Source organism: Mus caroli, unplaced genomic scaffold (assembly GCF_978045245.1).
Source record: "Mus caroli unplaced genomic scaffold, Mus_caroli_1 scaffold_2, whole genome shotgun sequence".
NCBI lineage: Eukaryota > Metazoa > Chordata > Mammalia > Rodentia > Muridae > Mus > Mus caroli.
In genome coordinates this window covers 108,141,380-108,165,251 of record NW_028227257.1, presented here as the reverse complement: position 1 = coordinate 108,165,251, position 23,872 = coordinate 108,141,380, and the positions used below count along the sequence as shown (strand labels likewise).

Sequence of the window (23,872 nt, the reverse complement as noted above, 5' to 3'; positions counted from 1 at the left end):
GAAAGGTTAGCTTGACTCACAGTTTGAGAGGGTTCAGTCCATGACTAACCATTGCCTGGAGCACCACAGCGTATGGCAGGAATGGCTGGTAGAGGATGCCGCTATCCTTTATGGCTGGGTACAAAAGCAATGAATGGGGATGAGACTGAGGCCCCATCTTCTTTCTCAGGAGCAAGACTTCCCTCTCAGCCCCACCTCTTAAAGATTTCTTCATCTCCTGATAGTACATGCTAGAGATTAAGCCTTTATTTACCACGTGGAGCTTTGGTGGCATTAAAAATGGAACTTTGCCAGTCCCCAGTTAAGTGTCAGAGCCAGACTCCCACTACAGAGGGGGAGGTCCTAACACACCGTGTCCTGTTCACTGAGTAGTTATTGGTAGTTTCCTCCATGAGAAATTTATGTTAGTAATCCATTAATTATCATCAGAAATTAACAGACATTACAACTAAAGGAACTGGGAAATGTGTCCACCCAAGTCATTTTCTAGGAAGAAAGCAAGACCCAAGGCTTTGTTTGGGAATAAACTTTTTTTTTTCAATAATTTAGCACAATGTGGCCAACTCTTTGACCAAGTTAAGTAACTTGTGATCAAAAGCCAGATTTTTACATGTGTTTTGGTCATCCAAATTTGAATACGGGTTGTTTTAATACTTTATTTTTTTTTTCATGTTAACCTATGACACCCAGTTCCAGGCACAATGAATGTAAATCTCTTAGCACTCTTGTGGTTTGAGACATTTCTTTAGTCTCAGGCCTTCACACTGTTTGTTGCATTAGGTTCTTGCCACTCCCATGTTCAGCCAGGTTAGACTCTCCTCAGTCTGAGTTAAGCATGGACTAACATAGAGGGCCCAGGCCCATCTCCTGATAATGAATCAGCTGTAGCACCCACCCAGGAAAACCACTGAGCAACCAGAGACTTCCCAATTCTGCTGACACGGCTGATGAAAGCTTTGCATGACGTCATGTCAGCTTTCCAGAAACATGAGGAGAATGAGTTGTCTAGCTTTCCTTAGCATCTGTAACTAGTTTTCTAAAGAGAGAGAAAAAAGAGAGAGGAGTCTCCATGATGCCAAATCTCTTTAGGAATATAGGATTCCTATTATGGTGCCTGAATGTGGTTCATTTAGTCATCCTTATTTCCCTGAGTACCCGGGGAGCCTCACTGGAAAGAGAATCTATAGAACCATAGAGCTCACTGCTTGTCAGTTTGTGAGCCCAAAGTGACTCAAAAATGTGACCTGACACTCGGGTGATCAAATCCCCCTTCCTGCTTTGTTAGTCATTCTTGTAACATAGACTTTCCTATGCCAAGGGGCTAGATTCCCATTTTACCGTCACGTATGAATCACTTTTTACAAAGGGTTGATTTGGGGAAAATGCTCCAACCATGAATGAAGTCAGGCAAGCAGCGTGCTTCTGGGCTGGGTCCATTCAGGCCCCTGGGAACTTGACTCACGCAGACCTTATAAGAGTTTCACTTCATTTGTCTTGGTGGTCAGACTGCAATAGTTACCAGGGAAGGGATTGGAAGGGAAGATCTGTCTACACCTGGCCTGAAGGAAGTAGGCAGCCCGGCCTCATAGCCCTCTACAGACTGCTGTAGTAGTTACTTTAAGGTCTATTGTTCCTTGCCTTTCCACTCTCCTACTAAGGGCAATAGTTGTGGGTAATGTGGTCATGAAAGTGAGTGGAACTCCGTGCTGAGAAGCCAGGGTTCCTCCTGGATAAGCTTCTCTCTGGTGGAGGGCCCAGTGCATCGTGGATACACCTGAAGAAGGGTTTCTGGACAGAGAGACAGACAGAGGACAGGGATCAAGGGGAAGGCTTAAAGCTGAGTAAGCGTCTATCTTCTTATCCCTTTTTCTTAATTTTTGAAATTATAATGTACTTTCATTTCTCCCATTTCTTGCCTCCAAACTTTCCCACATACCTCTCTCAGCTCTCCTTCAAATTCATGGCTGTTTCCCATGAACGATTATTGCGTGTGTATATGTATAATAAACATATCTATTCCTAAGTATAGCCTGTTCAGTCCACATAATGTTACTTATATGTATGTTTTAGGGGCTGACCATTTGGCACCGGACAACCAATTGATGTGCCCGTCCCTGGTGAAGGCCATCTCTCCTGCTTCCTCAGTTGCCTGCGGTTCTTTGTATAGGGTTGCGCCCATGACCTTTCCTCACCCACTTTGGCATGTCTGTTGTTCTTGTTTGGTTCATGGTTAGGCAGTCATTGTGTGTGAGATTTGCTGGTTGTGGCTTCTGATATAACTAGAAGATACAATCTTACAGCAAACTCCCTGAGCCTCTGGCTCTTACAGTCTTTCTGCCCCCTATCCTGCAGTTACCTGAGCCTGAGGTTTGAAGGCTTTTGAAGATGTATCCACTGGGACCCAGCTCCACAATTGTGCATTTTGATTGGTTGTGCTTTTCTGGAGTGGTCTCTGTTACAAAGTTTCCCTGGTAAGGGGTGAAGACTGCACTTATCTATGGGCATAAGGACAAATATTTACAGATGGTTGCGAGGGAAGATGCTGGTTTAGAACACTGGTGTTTGAAGCTCCTCCTCCCGTGACCATGACGTCACCAGCTCTGAGTAGCTAGGTTTCCAGAAGAAGAACCTGAAAGGTTCATTGCAAGGCCCAGGGCATGTTCACAGAATGAAGAGTGAGCAAGGGCTCTCTAACAAAGGTGCCGGTTTCTTTTGGACAGTGATGGAGTAAAAGCACCACCGTCAAATCCTCTCTCTCAAGCGTTTACATCAACAGGGAGCTGTAGAGCCTCTGGGTGGTTAGACAGTCATTCTTTTGAAATCTAGCCCAAGTTACTCTTTTAGGCAGCTTAGGTGAAAGAAGAGATTGGCTACTCAAGCGAGCATGAACGGTCTGGTCTTTTATTCTTGCCTGTATTAACTCAGTACCAACCCCCAAACCTCTATTTCCTACCTAGTTGCTAGTCACAGAGTGTGTTTTTAATGAAATTGCAACTCTTACTGTAATGGGAATAAATGTTTCACAAAACCCACATTAATTCACAGTGTGCAGATTCCACCAGGGCCTTTTCTGACTTTTTTCTTGATATCCCCTGTCTGAGCTGGAAAACTAAAAATGCATTTTCTGGTTGCCAATAGTAAGCTGTATAATTGAAATATTAAACCTTTTCTGTATTTAAGTTATACCTCCTTACATTTCAAATTTCTTGATTAACCATAGCTTATTCTATAAAGTAGTGAGACTTTAATATATGTGATTTCTATAACAATGTCCTAGTTAGTTCTGGTATCTTAACCATGGCCAGCTCCTCAGCCCCAGCTACCAGAACCACAGAATCCCAATTCAAAATAACAAAATGGCCCTAATAGTCTTTAAACTTTCCTTTGAGACTTCATAGTCCAGGCTCCAATCCACCACATTGCCCTCAATATTCCCATCTTTCAAATTCTCACACAGCAGCTCACAAGCATTGAACACTCAATGGCTCTCCTATCCAAAGTCCCTCCACAAACACAGCCCACAAACAAACAAACAAACAAACAAAAACCCCAAGATGGTCAGGTCTGTCACAGGAATAACCCACAATCCTAGTACCAATTTATGTCCTATTTAGGGCTATTATCACTGTAATGAAGCACCATGACCAAAACAGCTTGGGGAGGGAAGGGTTTATTTCATCTTCTAGACCACAGTCCATCACTGAGAGAGGTCAAGACAGGAACTCACATAGGGCACAAACCTGGAGATGGGAGCTGATGCTGCAGCCATGGAGGGGTGCTGCTTGCTGGCTTGCTCCCTATGCTTGCTCAGCCTGCTTTCCTATAGAACCCAGGAATACCAGTCCAGGGATGGCCCCACCCACAGTGGGCTGGGTACTCCCCTATCAAACACCAATTAAGAAAATGCCCTACAGCTGAATCTCACAGAAGCACATTTTTCAGTTGAGATTCCCTCCTTTCAGATAACTGTAGCTTGTATCAAGTAAAACTATCCAGCACACACAATATCCTTTTTTAGCTATTAACAAGTATTTACTATGGCATTTTTTTCAATCTTAAAAGTTAAATTTAATAAATGTAACTTATTTTTTGCATTGCCACTCTTGGGAAGCTTTCTAGTATTAATTTATCTCAAACTGTAACATACATCAGGAATTTTCCATGGAAGGACAGCAATAATGTATTTCTAATTACTTATTGGAAAATCACTCTAAAAGGGGATGATATAAATAACAGAATGTAAGCAAATCTATAACATCAGTAACGGAGTTCTCAACCTATGGGTCATGACCTGTTTGGAGCTCACACATCAGGTATCCTGCATATCAAATATTTATATTATGACTCATAACAGTAGCAAAATTTAAGTTATGAAGTAGCAACAAAATAATTATATGCTTGGGGGTCTCCACAACATGAGGAACTGTGTTAAAGGGTCGCAGCTTAGGAAGGCTGAGAATCACTTTGTTAGTGCTTGAATACCTCTAGCTGAATTTTGACTCTCAACTGATAAAAGCCTAGGCTTTCTGCACCTCTGCCCACAAAGAGATATTATACAGGAAAAAAAAAAAAAAATATATATATATATATATATATATATATATATATATATTTAGCTACTAGAAAAAGGGCTTTCATTGAAAATAAATGTCCTGCCTACATCGCTAGCCTCCACCACAGTCACCTGGTCTTACTTTGGGGCGTGGCTCCGCCGGCAGGGTTGTCAGCATCACTTGCTTGTTGAGTTCGAACATGTCTCGGTAAATGTAAAAGGAGGGAAAGTGAATCTGAAGCCTACCTAGGAAGACTCACCCTACACATGACACTTTACACATTTTGCATTTGATTTTCGTACAGGCAGAAATCCTGAGCGTCCTCAGTCACAGAAACATCATCCAGTTTTATGGAGTGATTCTGGAACCTCCCAACTATGGCATCGTCACAGGTAGGAGCTCACCGTGGGACTGTCTTCCTCCCGGGTTGCCCGGCTTCCGATTCCTTCAGATGGGAAAATGCTTACCATTCGGTACTGTTGTGTGCTACTGTCAGGCGTCACTTCTGTTGCCATAAAGCATTAATAAAACTGATTATATCAATATAATTAAGAATGGTGTTTCCACCTCTACCCATGTTTAATTGTGGCTAATTATACCTGTGTGGATGCTGTTCAAATGCACCTGCAGCTGCATTGCCAATACGTAAGGTGCCATTTAACTAAAATTTCATTTAATTAGTTGAAGTGAGAGATGTTTTTTGTAACTCTGTGACCTTTTGTAAATTAAGATTTCTTGAGATGTTCACGCTGTAATTCTTGCAGTCCGTTCTACTCCCCGTAGAGCCCTCTCTTCAGGTCTCTTATGTGATGACCGTATTTTTCAGGTCTGGTCATCTGCACTAATAATGACCTTGAGCTAAGTTATCACGTAATTTTGAGCAGGAGTTTTTAGCTGATGGAAATACCCTTTCTGAAAATGAAAATGAACATGTGGAAATTTTCGCCACAAGAAACTAAAAAGACACAGATTTTAAAACACTTTACCCTTAGGTTTGTGCCTCCCAGTGGGGAAAGGTTAGGTCCACTGCCTCTCTGCAGTGCTAGACTTTACAGGGACAACTCTAGTCAGGTTCTTTATTGTGGCAACTCGTTGACTCCAATGAAAACTGTAAGGAAACCTTCAGAGATATGCTCTCTTTTCCTGCACTATAATGGCAGAGATTTAGATTGTCTTTAAAGAAAAAAACAACAAAACACTCAGAATAGAAAGAACTGTGTGGGTGCTTATAAATTTCTTATTTTAAAAAAACCCTGCAAAGTAAACAATAATTCTATCTTATTCAAGACGGAGGCTGAGGCTCTAAGTTTACTTTTGTTCCGTGGTCCCCAGCAGGCAGCAGAGGCAGAGTGCCACAGACACCTCACGTGGTTCTTCTCCAGGCACTCCTCCTGCCCACAAGCCAGGTTTTGGAAGGGTCACTGGTTCTTGGCAGGGTCAGATTGTGTTGAACCGGAATCCTGGCAGCAAAAGTGTGGCATGGTTCACTCATAACAGCAGAGCTGTTCTGGGGTCTGCACATTATATGGCACACACGTTCAAGATAAGCATTGCCAAGTGCCCATTTGGTACAGACCAGAGGCTGCAGACTGGGGATACAAATCCCTCCACCTAACGAGAATGTAAAAAAAAAAAAAAGCTATGAAGAAAGAGCACATCAAACCACTAGAGGATGGACATCAACATTACCATCTGTAATTTTAAAATATTTCAATTTTAAAAACACATTTGTTTACAAAACAGGGTGGGTGTGTGGGTGTGTGTGTGTACACGCACACACGTGCGTGCATAAACACTGTTATTTTATAGAAGAGACCTAAGCATCCATACATTTAAGTGCCTGGATGGGAGACTCAGTCCCCTGAGGGTTCTAAGGGATAACTGTATATAATTGCATTTTCAGAGTCTGCTATCATTACCATAAAACTACAAAAAAAAAAACCCTTAGAAAACAAAGGACATATTTGCTTAATGTATTGACAACTTTTTTAAAAAGATCTACTTTCTGTGCCAATGTTGCTCCTGTGACCATGGTGAACATTTCTAAGGCCCGCTGGACACTGTGGCAAGCAGGGACCCTGCAGAGTGACACAGTATCAGAAGGGCAAGGATTCTGTGTGCCATGGAAAACTGTGTAAGGACAGGAAACAGAGTGGCTACAGAGGTCATGCTAAGCCTGCTTCTGCAAAACGGTTGAAATGACAAAGACGGCTGTGCTGAGACTTGAGTGTGTTAAACCCAGTGTGGAGCTAAGAGAAGGCCAGCTAGTGAGAAATGTGAACTTTTTAACTAGGAGTCAATAAGAAGAGAGAAAGGGCCATGTGACTCAGGTCTAAGCTGATTTTGTTATGAAGACAATAAAATCACGAGCTTTACTCTCTCACACTCACACAAAAGAATTAAAACAAATACTTTACACTGACACTCAATAAGCTACCTGCTTGGGAAACATTAAGTGATTGACAGGCGTAGAGCCATATGGTGAGACTTCAGTTCCCAGTGAGACACCCAGAAAGGCAGACGAGGTCAGTCCCTTGACGGAGAAGTTAAGATACTAACTTTGCTGCCCCCAGATTTAAAGCTATCTAACATGAACTATAAAAGAGCTCACACCCAAACCATGGTCAGACCATTGAGAAGACAAAGAGAAAGTCATGGATGCAGCAGGGGAAAATGGCTCACCTCCATATAAGGGGCAATATAATCAGTGCTGACTCTCATGTTCAGTAAATAAAATAAGATGTACCTGCTGAAAGAAAAGATTGTATCAAGCAAAGGAAAAAGTCTTTTAACACTGACATAACTATAAAGATATTATTGGACAGAGAATGAGTGAGCTTATAGCAGGCAGAATTGCTTTATAAGAAATAACCAGGCGTAGGGAGGGAATAGCTCAGAACATGTAGTTAGCAAAAAGGGCTTCAGTGTGAACCTTACTGAGGAAACAAGCAACAGTTGAAAGCAGTATTAATGAAAAGTCTTTGTGATGACAGAAGTCACTCAGTGATAAAAATTTAAGGAAAGAATTCATGGGTAGGAGAAATGCTAAAAAATGTGACAAATATTCTTTAAATATATTTTCATTTCTCTTCTATAACATGCTTAAAAACAATTTTATAGAGCAATAAATGTCTCATTGAGATTTATACAAATTTATCATATTACAATAATAGTATAAGATCAGGGAGAAATGGTCATGGTGGAGAAAAGCATATAAAAGATTTTATATCTCAGATTAGTAATCTGAAGTTATTGGGCTATAAAATGTGTTTCATCATTCCTTGAGTGACCAGGAAAAAAGTCACTCAAAAAACTAAAAACACATTAATCAAAAGGTGGCAGGAATCTCTGATTTCAGGGCACAAGAAGCTGAAGCACACCATTGTGAATCTGAGACAGCCTGAGCTGTATAGGGAGACCCTATTTAAAGAAAAACGTGCTGTAGAGAGATAGTTCAGCAGTTAAGAGCCTGGTGTGGCGATGCAGGCCTTTAATTCCAGCACTCAATAGGCTAGGCAGGCAGATCTCTGTGAATGTGAGGCCAGCCTGTGAGCTTGAGATCAGCCAAGGTTACATAATGAGAGCCTGTATAAAAAGAATGTGCATACTACTCAAACTGGGGATTTGGGTTCAGCTTCCAGCACCCATGTCAGGTGGCTCATAATGACCTGTAGCTTCAGCTCCTGGATTGTATCTAACACCTCTGGCCTCTTCATGCATACATATCCACACAAAGGCATGCACACACAAACACACACACACACACACACACACACACCTTTGAAAATAACTCTCTAAAGAAATCAAGGAAGTAAAATAAAATATTAGGACACAGTAAGGAAGGAACATCTGACTGAGGACAGGAGACAAAGAAAAGATGTTTGATGTCAACCCAATTGTGTCATTCATTAAACTAAATATGCATAGTCTTAATATTCCAATCAAAAGGCAGAGATTTCTCAGGTAAGATGACAAAGCAGGGTTGAAGTATACACTGTCTACAATACACATATCTTAGCGTCAAAGACACAGGTCGAAATGAGAAGAAAAAGAGAGATTTTCTATACCAGTTATACCCATTAGAAAACTGGGCTTTCTATACTAATTTCATACAACACAGACTTCATATAATACAAGAAACAAATGATGCCATTGTATAATGATAAAGGTGTCAATATACTAATATAGCAATAAAATAATAATTCAACACTAATTAATTTCAGTAATTAGTAGAATATCTAAACAGAATTGGCAGAGGTAGAGAGAAGTTGAAGAACATCCTCAACCAACTTACCCTAACTCACATATACATAGCACACCATCTAACAAAGGCATAAGTGAGGCCACTAAATGATATTAACTTTATCAAAACTAATTGATACTATTTAACGCATGTTCTCCAATATGCAATATATTAGAAATGGGTGACCAAAGAACATGGCGAAAAGCAGCACAAAGTATTTGAAAACTAAATAACATGCTTATAAATGCCTACTAGAGCCCCCAAAGAAATCACAATGGATCTTAAGCATTTGAACTAGAAGAAAATAAAGTGTAAACGTGCCAGAACTATAGAGTGTGGCACTGAGCAGAGAACATGTAGTCTCTGAAAGCCGAAACTCCGAAGTATGCCATGGGAAAGAAAAGATGAGATGTTAGAACAGTGCAGTGAAACAGAAGATGGAAATGGCAGAAGGCTTGGTTTTCAACAGTCAGTCAAACTGATCAATTCTTAGCCAGATCAACTAAGGAAAAGAGAGGAAAGACATCGACAAAGCCATGGATGGAAAGAAGAAAACACTGTGGTTCGTAAGGGGCCTTCAGAAGATTGTAGTGGGTGATCTAAGCCTCTGTGCTAATAAATGAGACTGTGTGTATGTAGTCAGCCATCTCCTAAAGTGATACAGAGATCTAAACTGACTTCAAGAGCTGGGCTTTTGTAATGATGTCAGCACTTAGAGATGCAAGGAGGAGTATCAAGAATTCAAGACTAGCTTCAGCTACATAGCAAGTTTGAGTCTAGCCTGGACTGCCTGAGGCCCTGTCTCAAATAAACAAAATAAAACAACAACAACAACAACAAAACTCACTTAAAAAAATCTGATTGTATGTATAAGAAAAACTTAGGTTTTTAGTTTTAGTTTAAAATATTTCCATAGAGAAAAGACACTGATTTTGCCTTGGGAATTCCGTCATATACTCACAGAATAAATACTATCAACCCTTCTTCTGCATACTCTTTCTGAAGACAGAGGTCAGAAGGCTATAAGGCCCATATTATTTCTATCCCAAAGCCATGACTAGGAAACCACAGGTCAGTTTCCCTCACACATGCAATGTAAACTCCATAGCCATAGTAGCATGAAGAACCCAGTCACTTATTAATAGCGTGTACTCCATGACAGGGCTGCTCAAGCAAGACCCAAACAACAACAACAGCAGACACTGCAAGGGAGATGGGGGAAACCTCCCTGGATGAAGAGCTTCAAGCAGTTAACGGCTGCTGAGGGAGGGAGACTTGGTCTTTCCCAGGGATGAGTAGATTGATTGATTAGCTAGTAAGAGTGGCCAGCACTATTGTACTTCTATGTTTATTAACTTAGATGTATATAGAGCAATGGTTAGAGGAGAGAGAGCTATGAGTTTGGGAGAAAGGTTAGACATGAGAAGGGTAGAAGGGAGGTGAGAAGAAATGCTGTCATTTTATTTTAATTAAATTGTAAATATCAATAAAAGATTGTACTCCATGACCAATGGGATAGTTTCCAGAAATACAAGGTGTTGACGTAACATCTGAAATCAGTTAATATAGGTACAATAACAGTAATAAAGTAAGAGACTAAAACTTGAAATATGAATATTTCAAAAGATACAGCAGAAGCCTTTGATCGTTGTTAGTGTTTCTGTGTAATAGGATTGAGCATAGGTCCTCCGGGTGTGCTACAGTACCCTGTCTCTGAGCTATATCCCGATCCTTAGAGAAAGCCCTTGAGAGACTGTGACACCCACTGATAATGATAAATCTCTGCAGACTAGAAGTAGAAAGGAATTTTCTCAATAAATAGCATCTACAAGAGTCTGTAGCTAACATCATACTTAATGATTGGAAAGCTCTGTTTCCCCAAGGCTGGGCACAAGTCAAGTTCTGTGCTCACCATAGTATCCAGCAACGTACAAAGGCTCCTGACCATTCACTCGGGCAAGAGAAAGAAAGAAGCATCAAGTTGGAGAAAAAGAATAAACCTGCTTTAGTCACTGTTCTGTTACTGTGAAGAGACACCGTGACCAAGGCGGCACTTGTGCAATCTTAACGTCTTAAGTTCATTAACATGCTTAACGAACTCAATGGCAATGTAGAGTCTAGTTTCTGAACACAACTAATCATGCGCTCATTCCTTTTAAAACAGAATATGCTTCCCTGGGATCCCTGTATGATTACATTAACAGCAACAGGAGTGAAGAGATGGACATGGAACACATCATGACCTGGGCCACCGACGTAGCCAAAGGTAACGGTGCTTGCTGTGCGCCCTCAGAGGTGGGCAGTGTCTTCCCACTCTAACCTGAGAGACTCTCTCGGAAGTCTTCTATTCTGTGTCTGCAGACATTCTTTTTGCAGATCAAATTTAGTAAAAAAAATTTCAACTCACTGTACAAATATTTTAGGTTATTGCCTTTCCATTACTAAGTTCCCTTTGTCTTTCTCTGTTTTCTTAATCACCCTCCACACCCCTTAAAATCAAGTTTTACAAAGTCAGAAAGTTTCAGGCCAGAGATTTTTTTTCCTGTTTTGTGATACTGTAATTAACAAACTCACTCACCATATTAAATGGAAAACTTGTGGTTCTGTTGTCCTGAAATTCTCTCCGTAGGTGTCTAAAATGTGACTTATGGTAGGATTGGGCCTGTTTTGAATGCATAATAATGTACTAAAATAGCAACCACAGGCCTGCATGCAAGGTAGCTCAGACTTTATTTTATATGTAGTAGAACGTGAATACCCCCCTTGAAACTTATTATTCTAAGTATATAAAATCCCAAGCCAAGTTCCTGATTCTTCCTCCTACCCAGAAATTCCTGCAAAGGTGAAGCCATTCAGATTCTATTAATTTTTCTCCTCTTTTGCACTTTCCTACCGGGGCAGTTTGAGGTTTTAGTCAGAGCTATTTGAATTGCCTTAGAAGCGCCTTTCTCTAAGAACTGGATGTGGTTGTCACAGTTGTGGTCTGGGATCTTCTGGGCAGAAGTGGTTGGCACTTTACCTGGGTAGTTAACACCTGTGCATTGGAACACTCTCTTCCTACAAAGGTCTCTTACAAAGCAAATATATAGTCACTTACCATTCAATAAGGGAAGCAGCTTATATTTTGCTTTCATGACAAAGGTAAAGATTAGCCAGCACCCACCAAATTCCTCAAACAGGAAAAGTAAGAGAAAACAAACTAAGTTTTAAACCAATGCTGCCAGTCGCTACCTGTGAGACGGTTGGATGGGATAGTTAATTCTTGAGCTGTGATGATGAACTTAGCTATGAATTCATTCATCGGACATCATAAACTTGTCTTAACAGTCCATGTTCTTAAGATGCTTTCATGTAATATCACTGTCACATCTCTGCAGGACCGTAGGACACAGGGAACACCTGTGAGTAGGCAAAGAGACGTGCTGATACTGGCAGTTGCCTGCAGCATTGTGGAAACGCACCTACACAGATGGAAACAGTCCTTACAGCTCTTTACTGACGTACGTCTTGGGTGCTCAGCTAATTACACTCCTGTTATTACTTAATGGTACTTAGGGTGGATAGATAGCAAACAAATCAAGTGACAGCTTCCAGCTGTGCTCTCGATACCTTAGTGTTCCTGTTCTAGCTGCAGCACCCACTCTGTCGACTGTCACATGGTCCTATCTGAGAGCCAAACCTCTTGGCTCCAGAGTAACGCTGTCACTCTCCCAAGAGAGCTGCCTCTCTGCTATGGAAGAGTGGGGAGGAGAAGGAGCAGATTTAAGTAGCAGATTGGAAGCAGAGATGCCGGAGAAGGAAGGTTGGGAGAGCAAAAGTCCACAAAGCTAATGAGATCCCGCTTGCCTGATTAGAGAACTAATTCTCTACGACAAATTCTTATGTGTTTGCCCTCAGAAAATGGGCCCTTTTGCTCATATTCCTAAGTGATATGTAATATGTGGGAATTATCTCAGATGGTCTGCAAAAGGAAAAAGGAATCAAGACTTTACGACTGATTTCAACCCTTTCCCCTCCAGTGACATAGAAACTTTAAATAGGAAAACTTGACTCTGTTGTTTCTCCTTCAAATCCAGCCTGTACGCCTTCTGGTGTGACCGTGATTGAAGCCACTGAAGCAATAATATGTTGAGACATTAGAGAATGAATAATTCATTCTGAGATTTGACGCATGCGTTTGGAAATAGGTATTGCTCAAGGTCTTTGCTGTTGAGAGCTGCCCTCAAAGCTGCAAGGATCCTCTTCCTGATGAGGAGGGGGAGGGGCGAAGCAAGTACTTCTGCAACTGTGTACAGCAGACAATTAGAGCAGGCTAGCTCGAGTCCCACCTCAGTCCAAAGCTCTCCCAAACCTCCACAGTGGGACTGGCCAGATATTAATAACTCACAAATAGTTGAAGCAGGAGAGAGCATTTTTCAATTCTTCTCAGTGGTTTGAAATAAAAACAAAGCAGAGGACTCCATAAAAACAGATTGAATGGAATTTGGTGATTACAGCACATAGACGCACACCAAGTTTTCAGAGCTCACCGCGCACCAGTAGTAATGTATAGGACTTTTGCTTCCGATAATTTGACTCGGAGTCAGGCAGTGTCTTCATTGTAAGGTTTTATCGTCGAATATTCCCTTTTGAAATCTTTGTCAGCAAGTATAAAAACCATCTAGTCTTGCTTCAAGTCATAGTCAAATAGACCACACCTGAAAATTATTTGGAAATTTGAGTTTAAAGCAAGGAAGACATAACTATGAAATTCAGTCACGTAGACTACTAAGTACCACGTAAGCAGCAGCCATTGAGCTGCACAGCTTGAATATGGAGAACTTGCTATTAAATGAGACCCTTTATCCCAGTTACATCACTTAAGGTCATTTAAGTTGCTAATACTTCTGCTAACTTGACTCTCTTCAGTGATATCATTAAGTAACAAGAGTTGAAACCTTTTTGTTATCTTCTTTGTTCTTTTGATTCCTCGATATATAATAACCAGAGTAGTGGAGCGAGAGTCGCTATTAATAAATTCTCCTCATAAAATTGTAGTGTTCTATGTACTTAAAGAGAAACCAAGGACACTTACTAAATTACTTTGGTGGCCATCTCATCAAAAACAGTGGGGATCCTGTTGGCTTTGGTGTGAGGAAGGACTGTTCCCTCCACCTTTTGAGAAAGAGGACATGAGATGAAAGGAAGTGCTATGTAGAAATGTGTTTTTCCTATATTCTGTCTCTGCCTGAAACAGAAAAGACTGAACACTTTTAAGGAGTAACCACGAAATAGATCTTAAAGTATAGTTTCTCATTCAAATCAATAGAATTATCTACATCTGATGCACCCAGTAGATAGAGCACCTTAACTCCTATCATACATTTATCAGAGTAAATTTGGCATTTTATTCTTCTGAGAAGAAAAATGTTTTGTAAGCATTGCACATCTACTAGAGGATCTCAATGCCTTTGCTCATCAGTGGACCAGCCGCACACCACACAGTTCCGTCCTCTCCCAGACCCGGCGGAAAAGTGACGGTGCTGCAGCTAGCTCAGTGGCCACAGATATCCAAGTTGAGCACCACAGAGCCTAAGCCTGGGCGGACAGCACATGCACTTGGAAGTGGATGCTCACGGGCCATTATGGTCAATCTGCTGTGCTCTGTGCATGAGTTTGAGAAAATCACCGTGTCCTTGTTAGCTACTGTAAGAAGTGAGGTCCTGTATCAGCTTAGCTAAAGATATTGTTACTAATGTAGACATATGCGATTTTTCTTTTATCACGCCTGGAAGAGCAGAACATACAGATTTGTTTTCCCGGTATGGATTTCTGAGTGGTCTTACTGATGCCGTACCACAAACCACTAACGCTCTCTCCCTCCTTACAAAAGGGATGCATTACTTACACATGGAAGCTCCGGTCAAGGTGATCCACAGAGACCTCAAGTCAAGAAACGGTGAGTTAGCACCCCTTTCAGTCTCACTGTCTCACCGCAGTCCGCACGGACCTGCGGATAAAGCCAGCACAGCGCTTTCCTCTGTTTGTGTGATTCATCGCTAGGTTCACACACCACCATGAAAACGTTTTCACTGTCTATAAATATCAAAATCTGTCTGTCATTTGAGGGAGCTGCATAGTGTTCTACTGTGTGAGTCTATCCCAGGATGGAGACAACTGGATTGTTTTTTTTTTTTTTTCTAAAATAAGAAATGTTTAGTTAAATGCCTTCTGGCCAAGTCTCTCAACACATCTCTAATTATTTCCTTAGAGATCTTTTCTAAAATTGGCATAGCCGGGTCAAAGTATATGGTCATGTATTTTTAAGTCTCCTATTTTTAGATGCTGCTTTCTGCCAGCAATTTTGAATTTTATTTCCGAATTACATGGTATACATCTTTTGGTCATGCATGCCTATAGTACCTGGAATAGTGCCCAAAGATGACCAGCATGCTTGGGCATTCAGAACATAAGGGCATTCGGTTTTCTTTTTTCCTTCCTCCTCTTTTGTACATTCCTATACTTTATAAGCCTATATTTATCATTTGGAAAATGAGCGTTTTAAAATAGCATGCAGGATTCGACACTACCTTCTTCCATTATGTCACGTCAGAGTTGTCAGAAAGGCAAAAGGATTAGTTAGCTTTAGTGGAGCTAGCTAAGTAAACACCAGAGTTTGCCACTCAAGGCAGGAAACAGCCCTTGCTATCAGTTATTTCTACATTTTTAGCGGCTCTCAGCAGGGAGAAGGAAAGCGTTTATTTTTAGAACTCTTAAGACCACAGCAGCTAAAACTTGAATTTACCAACAGTGTGATCTTTAGAATGGGTGGTGACTGCAGGTGGGCAGGAGGAGCCTGGGCAGGCCCCAGGTGCTCTGCTCACATCCAGGACTTGCAGGCCTGGGTCTGGGTCTGACAGGTGCAGGCCCCAGGTGCAGGCCCCAGGTGGAGCCCCCAGGTGGAACCCCCAGGTGCAGGCCCCAGGTGCAGGCCCCAGGTGGAGCCCCCAGGTGCAGGCCCCAGGTGGAGCCCCCAGGTGCAGGCCCCAGGTGCAGGCCCCAGGTGCAGGCCCCAGGTGGAGCCCCCAGGTGCAGGCCCCAGGTGCAGGCCCCAGGTGCAGGCCCCAGGTGCAGGCCCCAGGTGCAGGCCCCAGGTGCAGGCCCCAGGTGCAGGCCCCAGGTGGAGCCCCCAGGTGGAGCCCCCAGGTGCAGGCCCCAGGTGCTCTGCTCACACCCAGGACCTGCAGGCCTTGGTCTGCAGGTGGAGAGCAGGAAAGACAGGAAGTTGTAGGCAGCTGCTCTCCTGAGAGTCCACCCTGGACTCTCCTTAACCCAGTCAGCTGGCTCAGCAAACTGTCCCACCCTCTCCTACTCTTTTTGGCTCTTCTGAGACAGAAACTTGTGATATAGAGCAGGCTAACAGGAAGTCATTAGAAAATAATCTCTCCCCCGGGATGAAGTGACAGAGTTGTGTGACTACAATTTCAGTTTGTGCTATTAGTTCGATATAAACAAGTTATCTGATGTTTTAAAACCCATGTAGTTAGCATGAAAACGATATCTAACAATGGAGAATTTCTCATTTTAAAAAAAATTACAAGTTATGTAGTTAAAAGGAAAGAATATACATTAATATCAAAAGAATACCAGCCTAACTTTGGCAATTTGTTTTTACTGGGAGGTGGAATGAGATTTTGTCTTCTGTAATATTTTTGAAAACTTTAGTTCTGGGCTGGCAAGATGGCTCAGTGGGTAAAGGCACTTGTCACTAAGCCTGACAACTTGAGTTTAATCCCCAAAAACCACATGACAGAAAGAGAGAACCAACTCCCACAAGTTGTTCATGATCTCCATGTGTATACCATGGCCTGTATGCCTCAACACTGTGTACACACAAAAATGAATAAATAAAATGTAATGACAATAAGCCTGCAGTGTGTGTGTGTGTGTGTGGTGTATTTATGGGCATACATGTGCTATGATATGCTCTTGGAAGTCAGAGAACCACACTGTGGGGTTGGTTGTCTCTTCCCACCTTTATATGGGTCTCTGGATCTATCTCTGGCCACCAGGCTCTCGTGACAAGTGCTTCTATACCCACCAAACCATCTCTCCAGCCCCCATATTAAGTTTTTTATTGTTTTTTTTTAATGAGCACTTGCTAATATTATGTCAGGAAATAGGAACAGGGAGATAACCTAAGAACAACGGAATACAACAGTAGTATTTATTTGCATTTTTGTTTGCCACAAGTAAGTAGCTCATTTCTTGCCAGCCCACATTTACTTTGAGACTATTTATATGTATTAGATCACACAGGATATTTTCTCCAGTTACCGAAACCACTAGTGACATCTGCTGTACTGATGATCTGCCATGCTCAAGGCACAGAGTGGCTTACTACACAAGTCCCGGAGACCCTCCCTGGGCTTCTGTCCTTGGCCTTCCCTCTGACCGTCCCACTCCACGTCTCTCTCAGACCACAGCCACTCGAATGCACAGCCTGCTCCTTGCCTCTTGTTCTGTGCTGTAATGCAGGCTGTCAGCCCCCTGAAGTCTCCCTCCTGCCGTTCTTCCATGTCACATTCTTTGTGGCCTTTCATCCCCCCACAAGACCTCTTCTTGGATTGGCTTCTGTCTTCTAGAATGACTGCACCTTGACCCCTGCACCTGAATGTTTTGTGGATGAAACTCCTCGCCCTCCCAGGCTCCCTTCTTCCTGTCATCAAGTCTTAGTATAAGCATCCATCCCAGCCAGAAACCTCATCCAACCTCCCCAGGCTTAGGTGGTCCTCTTGGTTGGTTCTTTATTAACTCTTTCTCTCATCATACAACTTACCCCCACTTCATTGTGGATGTTTAATGGTCTCTCTGATGGACTGAAGACTTCATAAGAGGAGAGGAGAGGAGAGGAGAGGAGAGGAGAGGAGAGGAGAGGAGAGGAGAGGAGAGGAGAGGAGAGGAGAGGCCACGGTGACCTCTGACCCAAGTAGGTGCTCAACACTGTTGTCAAGGACATGGATGCATAAGTGTTGTTTTCACCTTTCAGAAAATCTTCAATTGTGAAGAACACACACATACACACACACTCATACAGAGACAGACAGACAGACAGACTTAGAGAAACACACACACACAGAGACAGAGACAGGATTTTATATCATAAAACATAAAATAAAGATATCTAGAGAATTGGTGAGTTCCTTCCTATAAGGCAGATAGCATTTTTTAAAAGCTTAATTCCATGAGGTGCTGTACCTGCTTTATACAAATGCGTGCATTTGTAACAGGGTCTTCTTACGTATCCCTGACAGGTTTAGTTCCTGCTATGCAGCCGAGGCTCACCTCAAACTCGTGGTAGTCCTCCTGCCTCAGCCTGGGATTGTGGGTACACACCACCACGCCCAGCTTATATCATGAAGTTAGAAATGTAGTGGTTTCAACGTTAGAAACATGATGCCATATTTTTCTTTGGTTCTAAGACAATTCAAACAGAAATGATTATCATACTTTCTCTCCATTTTCTTCCAGTTGTTATCGCTGCTGACGGAGTGCTGAAGGTAGGACTGTTTCTTATCATTTGGAGAGAGTTGTCCATTTCTAATGATGGCTTTGTGACTAACAGTCTCCTGTCAGCACTGGGTAGAAAGTTGACATTGGTTCCTCTGTCCTCAGATCTGTGACTTCGGTGCCTCGCGGTTCCATAACCACACAACACACATGTCCTTGGTTGGAACTTTCCCATGGATGGCTCCAGAAGTTATCCAGAGCCTCCCTGTGTCTGAAACCTGTGACACGTATTCCTATGGTGTGGTGAGTACGTTTCTCATTTCCTGCTTACCAAAGGACATAGAAAGAGACAACAGCTTAGAGAAGAAAATGGCCACAGTTTAGCTTCCTTGTGCCTGAGACAGTTGGGTCATCCACAGTGGAAGCATTAGGGAGGGGCTTTCCAGCTGTCACGATGTATGCTTTGATCACTTGTGACTCCGAGCTAATCTGTCCTACAACAAGAAAAACCATCACTGCTTCCGAGAAACAAATAATGCAGAGCCTGACCAGCGCGAGGCCTGCCGGGAGCGCTGTCGAGCTGGGTGGAAGCACCACCGTAGAGCCGCTGTGCAGTTCACTGATATTGCAAAAATCTCTTGGAATATGCTTGCTTGTAATAGATGCCCACATGGCGTGTGACGGACAGGAGCTGCCAAGCGAGCTAAACTTGTACATTTCCGAAACGACAAAAGAACATGTCGTTAGACCAGATAGCCTTGCCCAGGTCTGCTGTAAATGCTTCGAAAACAAGTGGTGAAGTTAAGGGGTTAAAGCAGGTGGATGCCCGCAGGCAGAAGCAATCTTAGAGTCGAGGGAGGAGCCAGCTAAGGAAGGATCATTTGGGAGGAAGTAGCCTCTGGTAGGGCATTTCCTGCTGCTGGAAGGAATCCTTTGTGGCTCCTTGTTTGAAGATGGTTCTCCCCCTGAAGTGTTGAATATCCCTTTAAAGACCCGGAGCATCATGGGCAATTCTGAGTCTCTGGGTCTCATTGCCTTCTGTGCCGTGTACACCACCTCCGCTTTACACATTACCTCGAAAAAGGACACTACTGCTGTAAGAAACAGCTCACTACCCCCCCTTTTCCTGAGGTAGGGGGAGGTGGCCGGAAAGGACCACATGTCAGGCGCACCCCTCTCCCTCTTCAATCCACACACGAGCTGGCGTCCTTATGTGTGGGGCTTTTCCACTGGGCCAGTGCTCCCTAAACCGTGGCACCTCTTATGGACGGGTGAATCCTGATGGCGATTGGAAACAATTTCAAAAATGGATTGTATATTTTTAGCTAAAGTCTAGGGTCTTAAAGGGGCTAGATGGTAACAGTAGCAACAGCATTAAATATCTAATTCCTCTTAATTCTGAATGTTTGTAAGAATGGAAACTTCATTATTTTGGAGAACAAGGAAACACTTCACACAGATAGAAAGGGAAAAAAAAAAAAAAACAATAGCCCCACAGGAGACTGGCTTCCCGGGGTTGTGTTGCACATCCTTACAGTGTAGTCGCCATACACTCATCTGAACATTCTGCACACAGGGGGTTTGTTACCATCTAAGGCCTTTAGTGCTCAGGTTTAGCTGCACAGCGACCACCTGCCTGGCATACACAAGGCCCCAGGTTCAATCCTCAGTGCTACAGAAGGAAAAATTAGGCTTTCTGTGAAACTGTCTTCTCTTGACAATTTATGATTCTTTGCTTTAGGGAAAATGTTTACCTACTGAGTTAGTCTCTGGGCTGGATACAAACGTGGACTGATTTAAATTTTATGTGGCATGTTTTACAGTACCAGAACCTCATTTTATTCTGTGGAGCAGAAGCCAATGTGCCATACTCTGCCGAGTCTCCTGTGGAACAAGGGGGTTTGGAAGGCAGTAACGTGGCTGAACACGTGGGTCTTTTGGCTGGTTCTCCCTGCATGTACAGGTGTATACAGAGGAGAGACACACACCCAGGCACCCATGTTCTCACTTACTTAGCTTGATGGGCCCTCTGGCTCGTTTCCTCCTCTAGAAGTCCATGTATATAACTTGTACTTTGACAATTCTCCCTAAGTCTTGGAATTTCCCTTTTAGAGATTTTTGACCTAAAGTCACAATTTATGAGTTGTGTATAGAATGAACTTTTAGTTTCAATATTATTGGATTTATGAAAATAAACCCCATACCACTTTCTTTCAGCCTAGGACTTTGTGTGAAATGTCCCCATCTGCCTTTGCTTAGACAGTGACCTCTTGGTACCTGTCACCAAGAATGAATGACTTTTCCCCTGAAAGCTATAGCTGCTGATCACACTCCTAACACTAAGGATCACTCCTGTGTCTTTAAATCTGTCTGTCAGTTCTCGCTGAGCACTTCTGTAAGTGCTGCCTGGATCTTTCTTCCTGGAGCTGTAGGTTTTCCATTTGTTTATAATATGCCTTTCACTCCAGGGACTGCACGCCACTTTTGAAAGCGGGATCTCTATGTGTGTGCCATGTGAGGCCTTCAGTCACATGTGTCCCACTCCCACTTTTGCTCAACCTTGTGTGACTTTCTTGGGGGGGAGGATGATTTTATTTTGTTTTGCTTTTAAGTCAAGGGCTTACTATGTAGCCCTGGCTGACCTGGAATTTTCTATGTAGGTCAGGGCTGCCTGGAACTCACACAGAGATCTGCCTCTCACCTAGCCTCTGGTACTAAAAGCATGGGCCATCCTGCTGCCTGGGAAAGTGATATAACAGACACTGAACAAGCCATTTCCCAACACAAGTCCACACTGCCAGGATTTTACCCTACGCCACACACCAGGTATGGCTCAGAACCCAACTATCCAGTCCCCCAACGATAGCAGCCTCAACTCAGAATTCATGCAAGAGCCTTCCTGCCCTTGAGTGGCAGAAATAGAAATGTTTCATTGTCTCCTTAAAATCAGTTTAGGGGGTTGAAGAGATGGCTGCTCCTCTAGAGGACCTCAGTTCAGTTCCCAGCACCCACATAGGGGCTCATAACTGTCTGTAACTCCAGTCCCTGGGATCCGGCTCCCTCTTCTGGCCTCTGCATACACTATACTTAGGTCAGACACAGACATACATTGAAGCAAACTTAAAATAAAAATCTCAAAGCAACAACAAAGCAGGCCCAGCAGCTGGGCCTGACAAATGGCTCGCTGTGGGTAAAAGTGTTTACTGGCAAACCTGATGAGCTGAGTTTAATCCCTAGAAGGACCCACATGGACGGAGAGAACAGATTCTCTCAAGTTGTTGTGTGACTACCACATGCATGTCCTGCATAAAAATAAATAATTACAAAATCGTCTGGCGTTATTAGTTTCTCTTTGAGTGAAGTTTGAGAATGTTGGGTTGCCTCACACAGAGAACTCTGTCAGCAGAACCTCAGAGAAGTATGTTTGTGCTGATTTCACGATAAGAACTTGGGATGACATTCAACACTGTCCTTTTCACTCTATCCCATCTAGATAAGCACCATCGGGGAAAGGGAGAATACAAGCCTTGCTCTCCAGAACCCGTTGTTTTAAACAACCCTTTATACAAACAAAACCCCCAAAGCATTTATGAGTTCCCAGTCAGTTGGGCATCAGAGAGTGCATAGTTGTTCCAATTGAGGCCATATTAGGCTTACAATTTGTGATCCTCAAACTTCAAAAGTGGTGGCTACCTAAGAAAACAATACAGTTATGCAGAATCCAAAGGGAGAGCACTGCTCTAACGTAAAACACGCCATAGGTCATAGCTGAGAGAACATGGCCATCAAAAAGTTGATTTCTGAAACTCACCACCCCCCCTAAAAAAAAAATGAGGCCTGGTTTTGGTTTTAGTCTTTCTGCGCTTGATAAACTTGAGTTTTATCTGAACATGTGGCAAAACTAACTAGTCTCCTGCTGCCTCCAAAGACACTTCTTGTTGCTAGCAGAGCAACAGAGCTAGGTAGCCGGTTGTCCTTTCTCCAAGGAGAACTTTTACAAGAAAGATGTTTGTACACCCTTAGTCCATGATCACCGCACAGGCTTGTGACAAGCTTGTGAGAGCACAGGCTTGTCACCCTCCACAGACAAAGCTTTCCCAGTGGCAGCGCGGAAGGGTTACTGTCCTAGGAGCTTCCAGCCAAAGCCAGCTTCAACCGAGGGAGCTTAAGAGTCAGCCTCTGCAACTTGTCTAGAGCGCTGTTCCAGAACCAGCCTGGCTCAGGTAATGGCTTCCTATTGTTTGTGAGAGAAAAGGCAGAAATACACAGCCATATCCAAGTTTCTGTTCTGTAAACTGAAAATAGAAATTTTCCCTGTGAGCGCAGCTTAACTGGAAGGACATCTCGATATACAATGAGTTGGAAAATATTTTTAAGGTGAAAGATCATAGCAGTCTTTGGCCTGCATCCTTGGGACTGGAATTTAAAGGCATAAGCTTAATGTATTTTTAGACCTCCAAATGACTTCCTCCACAAACTTACTTCTTGTGCCAATGTCATGTTTATTGAATGTGTGTGTGTATGTGTGTGTGTGTGTGTGTGTGTGTGTGTGTGTGTGTATCTCCACCCTAACTTGTTCTGCTTTCAATTGGGTACATTCCCAAATCTGGGGGCTTAAAGAGGAACTATGGGAGGTGCTGACAGTGGAACCCTATTTGGACCTTGTTTTGGTTCCACAACCTGAGGCTCTGGCATTGCTCTTCTGTCCCCATGGTTTTGAATCCCTCAAGCCACCTCCCTTGGCTACCGTAGCTATGCAGAGGCACAGATGGAGTGACACAGTCCAGTTGTGTCAGGGTCACACCTCCTCATTGATTAGACTTTTGACATTTTCCAGCCAAACATTTTGGTCTACAAAAGTGAAGAATGGAAACCATTCCGATCTCTCGGAGTCTCAGGGGCTGCATTTTACTCTGTAGAGTCCGGCAGGTTTTACCTCTGCACACGTTTGTGTGCCTGTTGTGCTTGCCCCCAGACTTAGGAAAGGGGAGGCCTGAATTGTTCACCTGAGTGTTTGTGAGGCCAAAGCATTTGACTTTTTTGAAGCTGCCTTCTTATTTCCATTTCCCCACACTTCATCCTCTTTCCCCCTCTGTCCCCAGCACTAAGAGAGAGTGGTGATCACAGGAAATGGAGGGACCTCATTTCCTGCCCAGCCTAGGGCTGCCTCTCCCCTGCACAGGCAGGGTGGCCAGGTGACTGTATTCCTACGCTGACTCTTCCCCTCCCTCCCGCGCTTACACTGCACTAGCTAGCATCATCCCCTTCTGGGGTGCCCCTTACCTTTCCTAATCACCCATGTGACTCAAATAGAATTATTCAGTAGCTCTTCTGAGGAAGTACCTTACACACTTGATTAAAAGCCCAAAGAGGCTTCAGGGATTTTTTTTTTCCCTCTCCTGCTTGAGGAGCATCTGCCAATTTCCCTGATTTTCTTGCTAATTATCTTTGTATTCACCAGCATTCATTTAACATGCTATGGCTTGAACAAGACAGCAGGCTGGCTGAGGATATAATGACGATATATCCAGTTTAAGGCTTACAGGATTTCCTTGAATAGAGCTGTGCCTTCCATCTAGACTTGTCT

General features: G+C 43.0%; 1 protein-coding gene across 3 annotated transcripts in view; it reads left to right on the top strand.

Moving 5' to 3' along the window:
* Map3k20 (mitogen-activated protein kinase kinase kinase 20) overlaps nucleotides 1-23,872 on the top strand; it is a 158,924-nt gene that overhangs the window by 62,932 nt on the left and 72,120 nt on the right. For all 3 annotated transcript variants that reach the window (XM_021151301.3, XM_029474337.2, XM_021151312.3), the window contains exons 3-7: nucleotides 4,858-4,945; nucleotides 10,961-11,062; nucleotides 14,669-14,734; nucleotides 18,307-18,335; nucleotides 18,451-18,588. In XM_021151301.3, coding sequence (XP_021006960.1) covers nucleotides 4,858-4,945; nucleotides 10,961-11,062; nucleotides 14,669-14,734; nucleotides 18,307-18,335; nucleotides 18,451-18,588 — 423 coding nt within the window. The remainder of the gene's footprint in view (nucleotides 1-4,857; nucleotides 4,946-10,960; nucleotides 11,063-14,668; nucleotides 14,735-18,306; nucleotides 18,336-18,450; nucleotides 18,589-23,872) is intronic.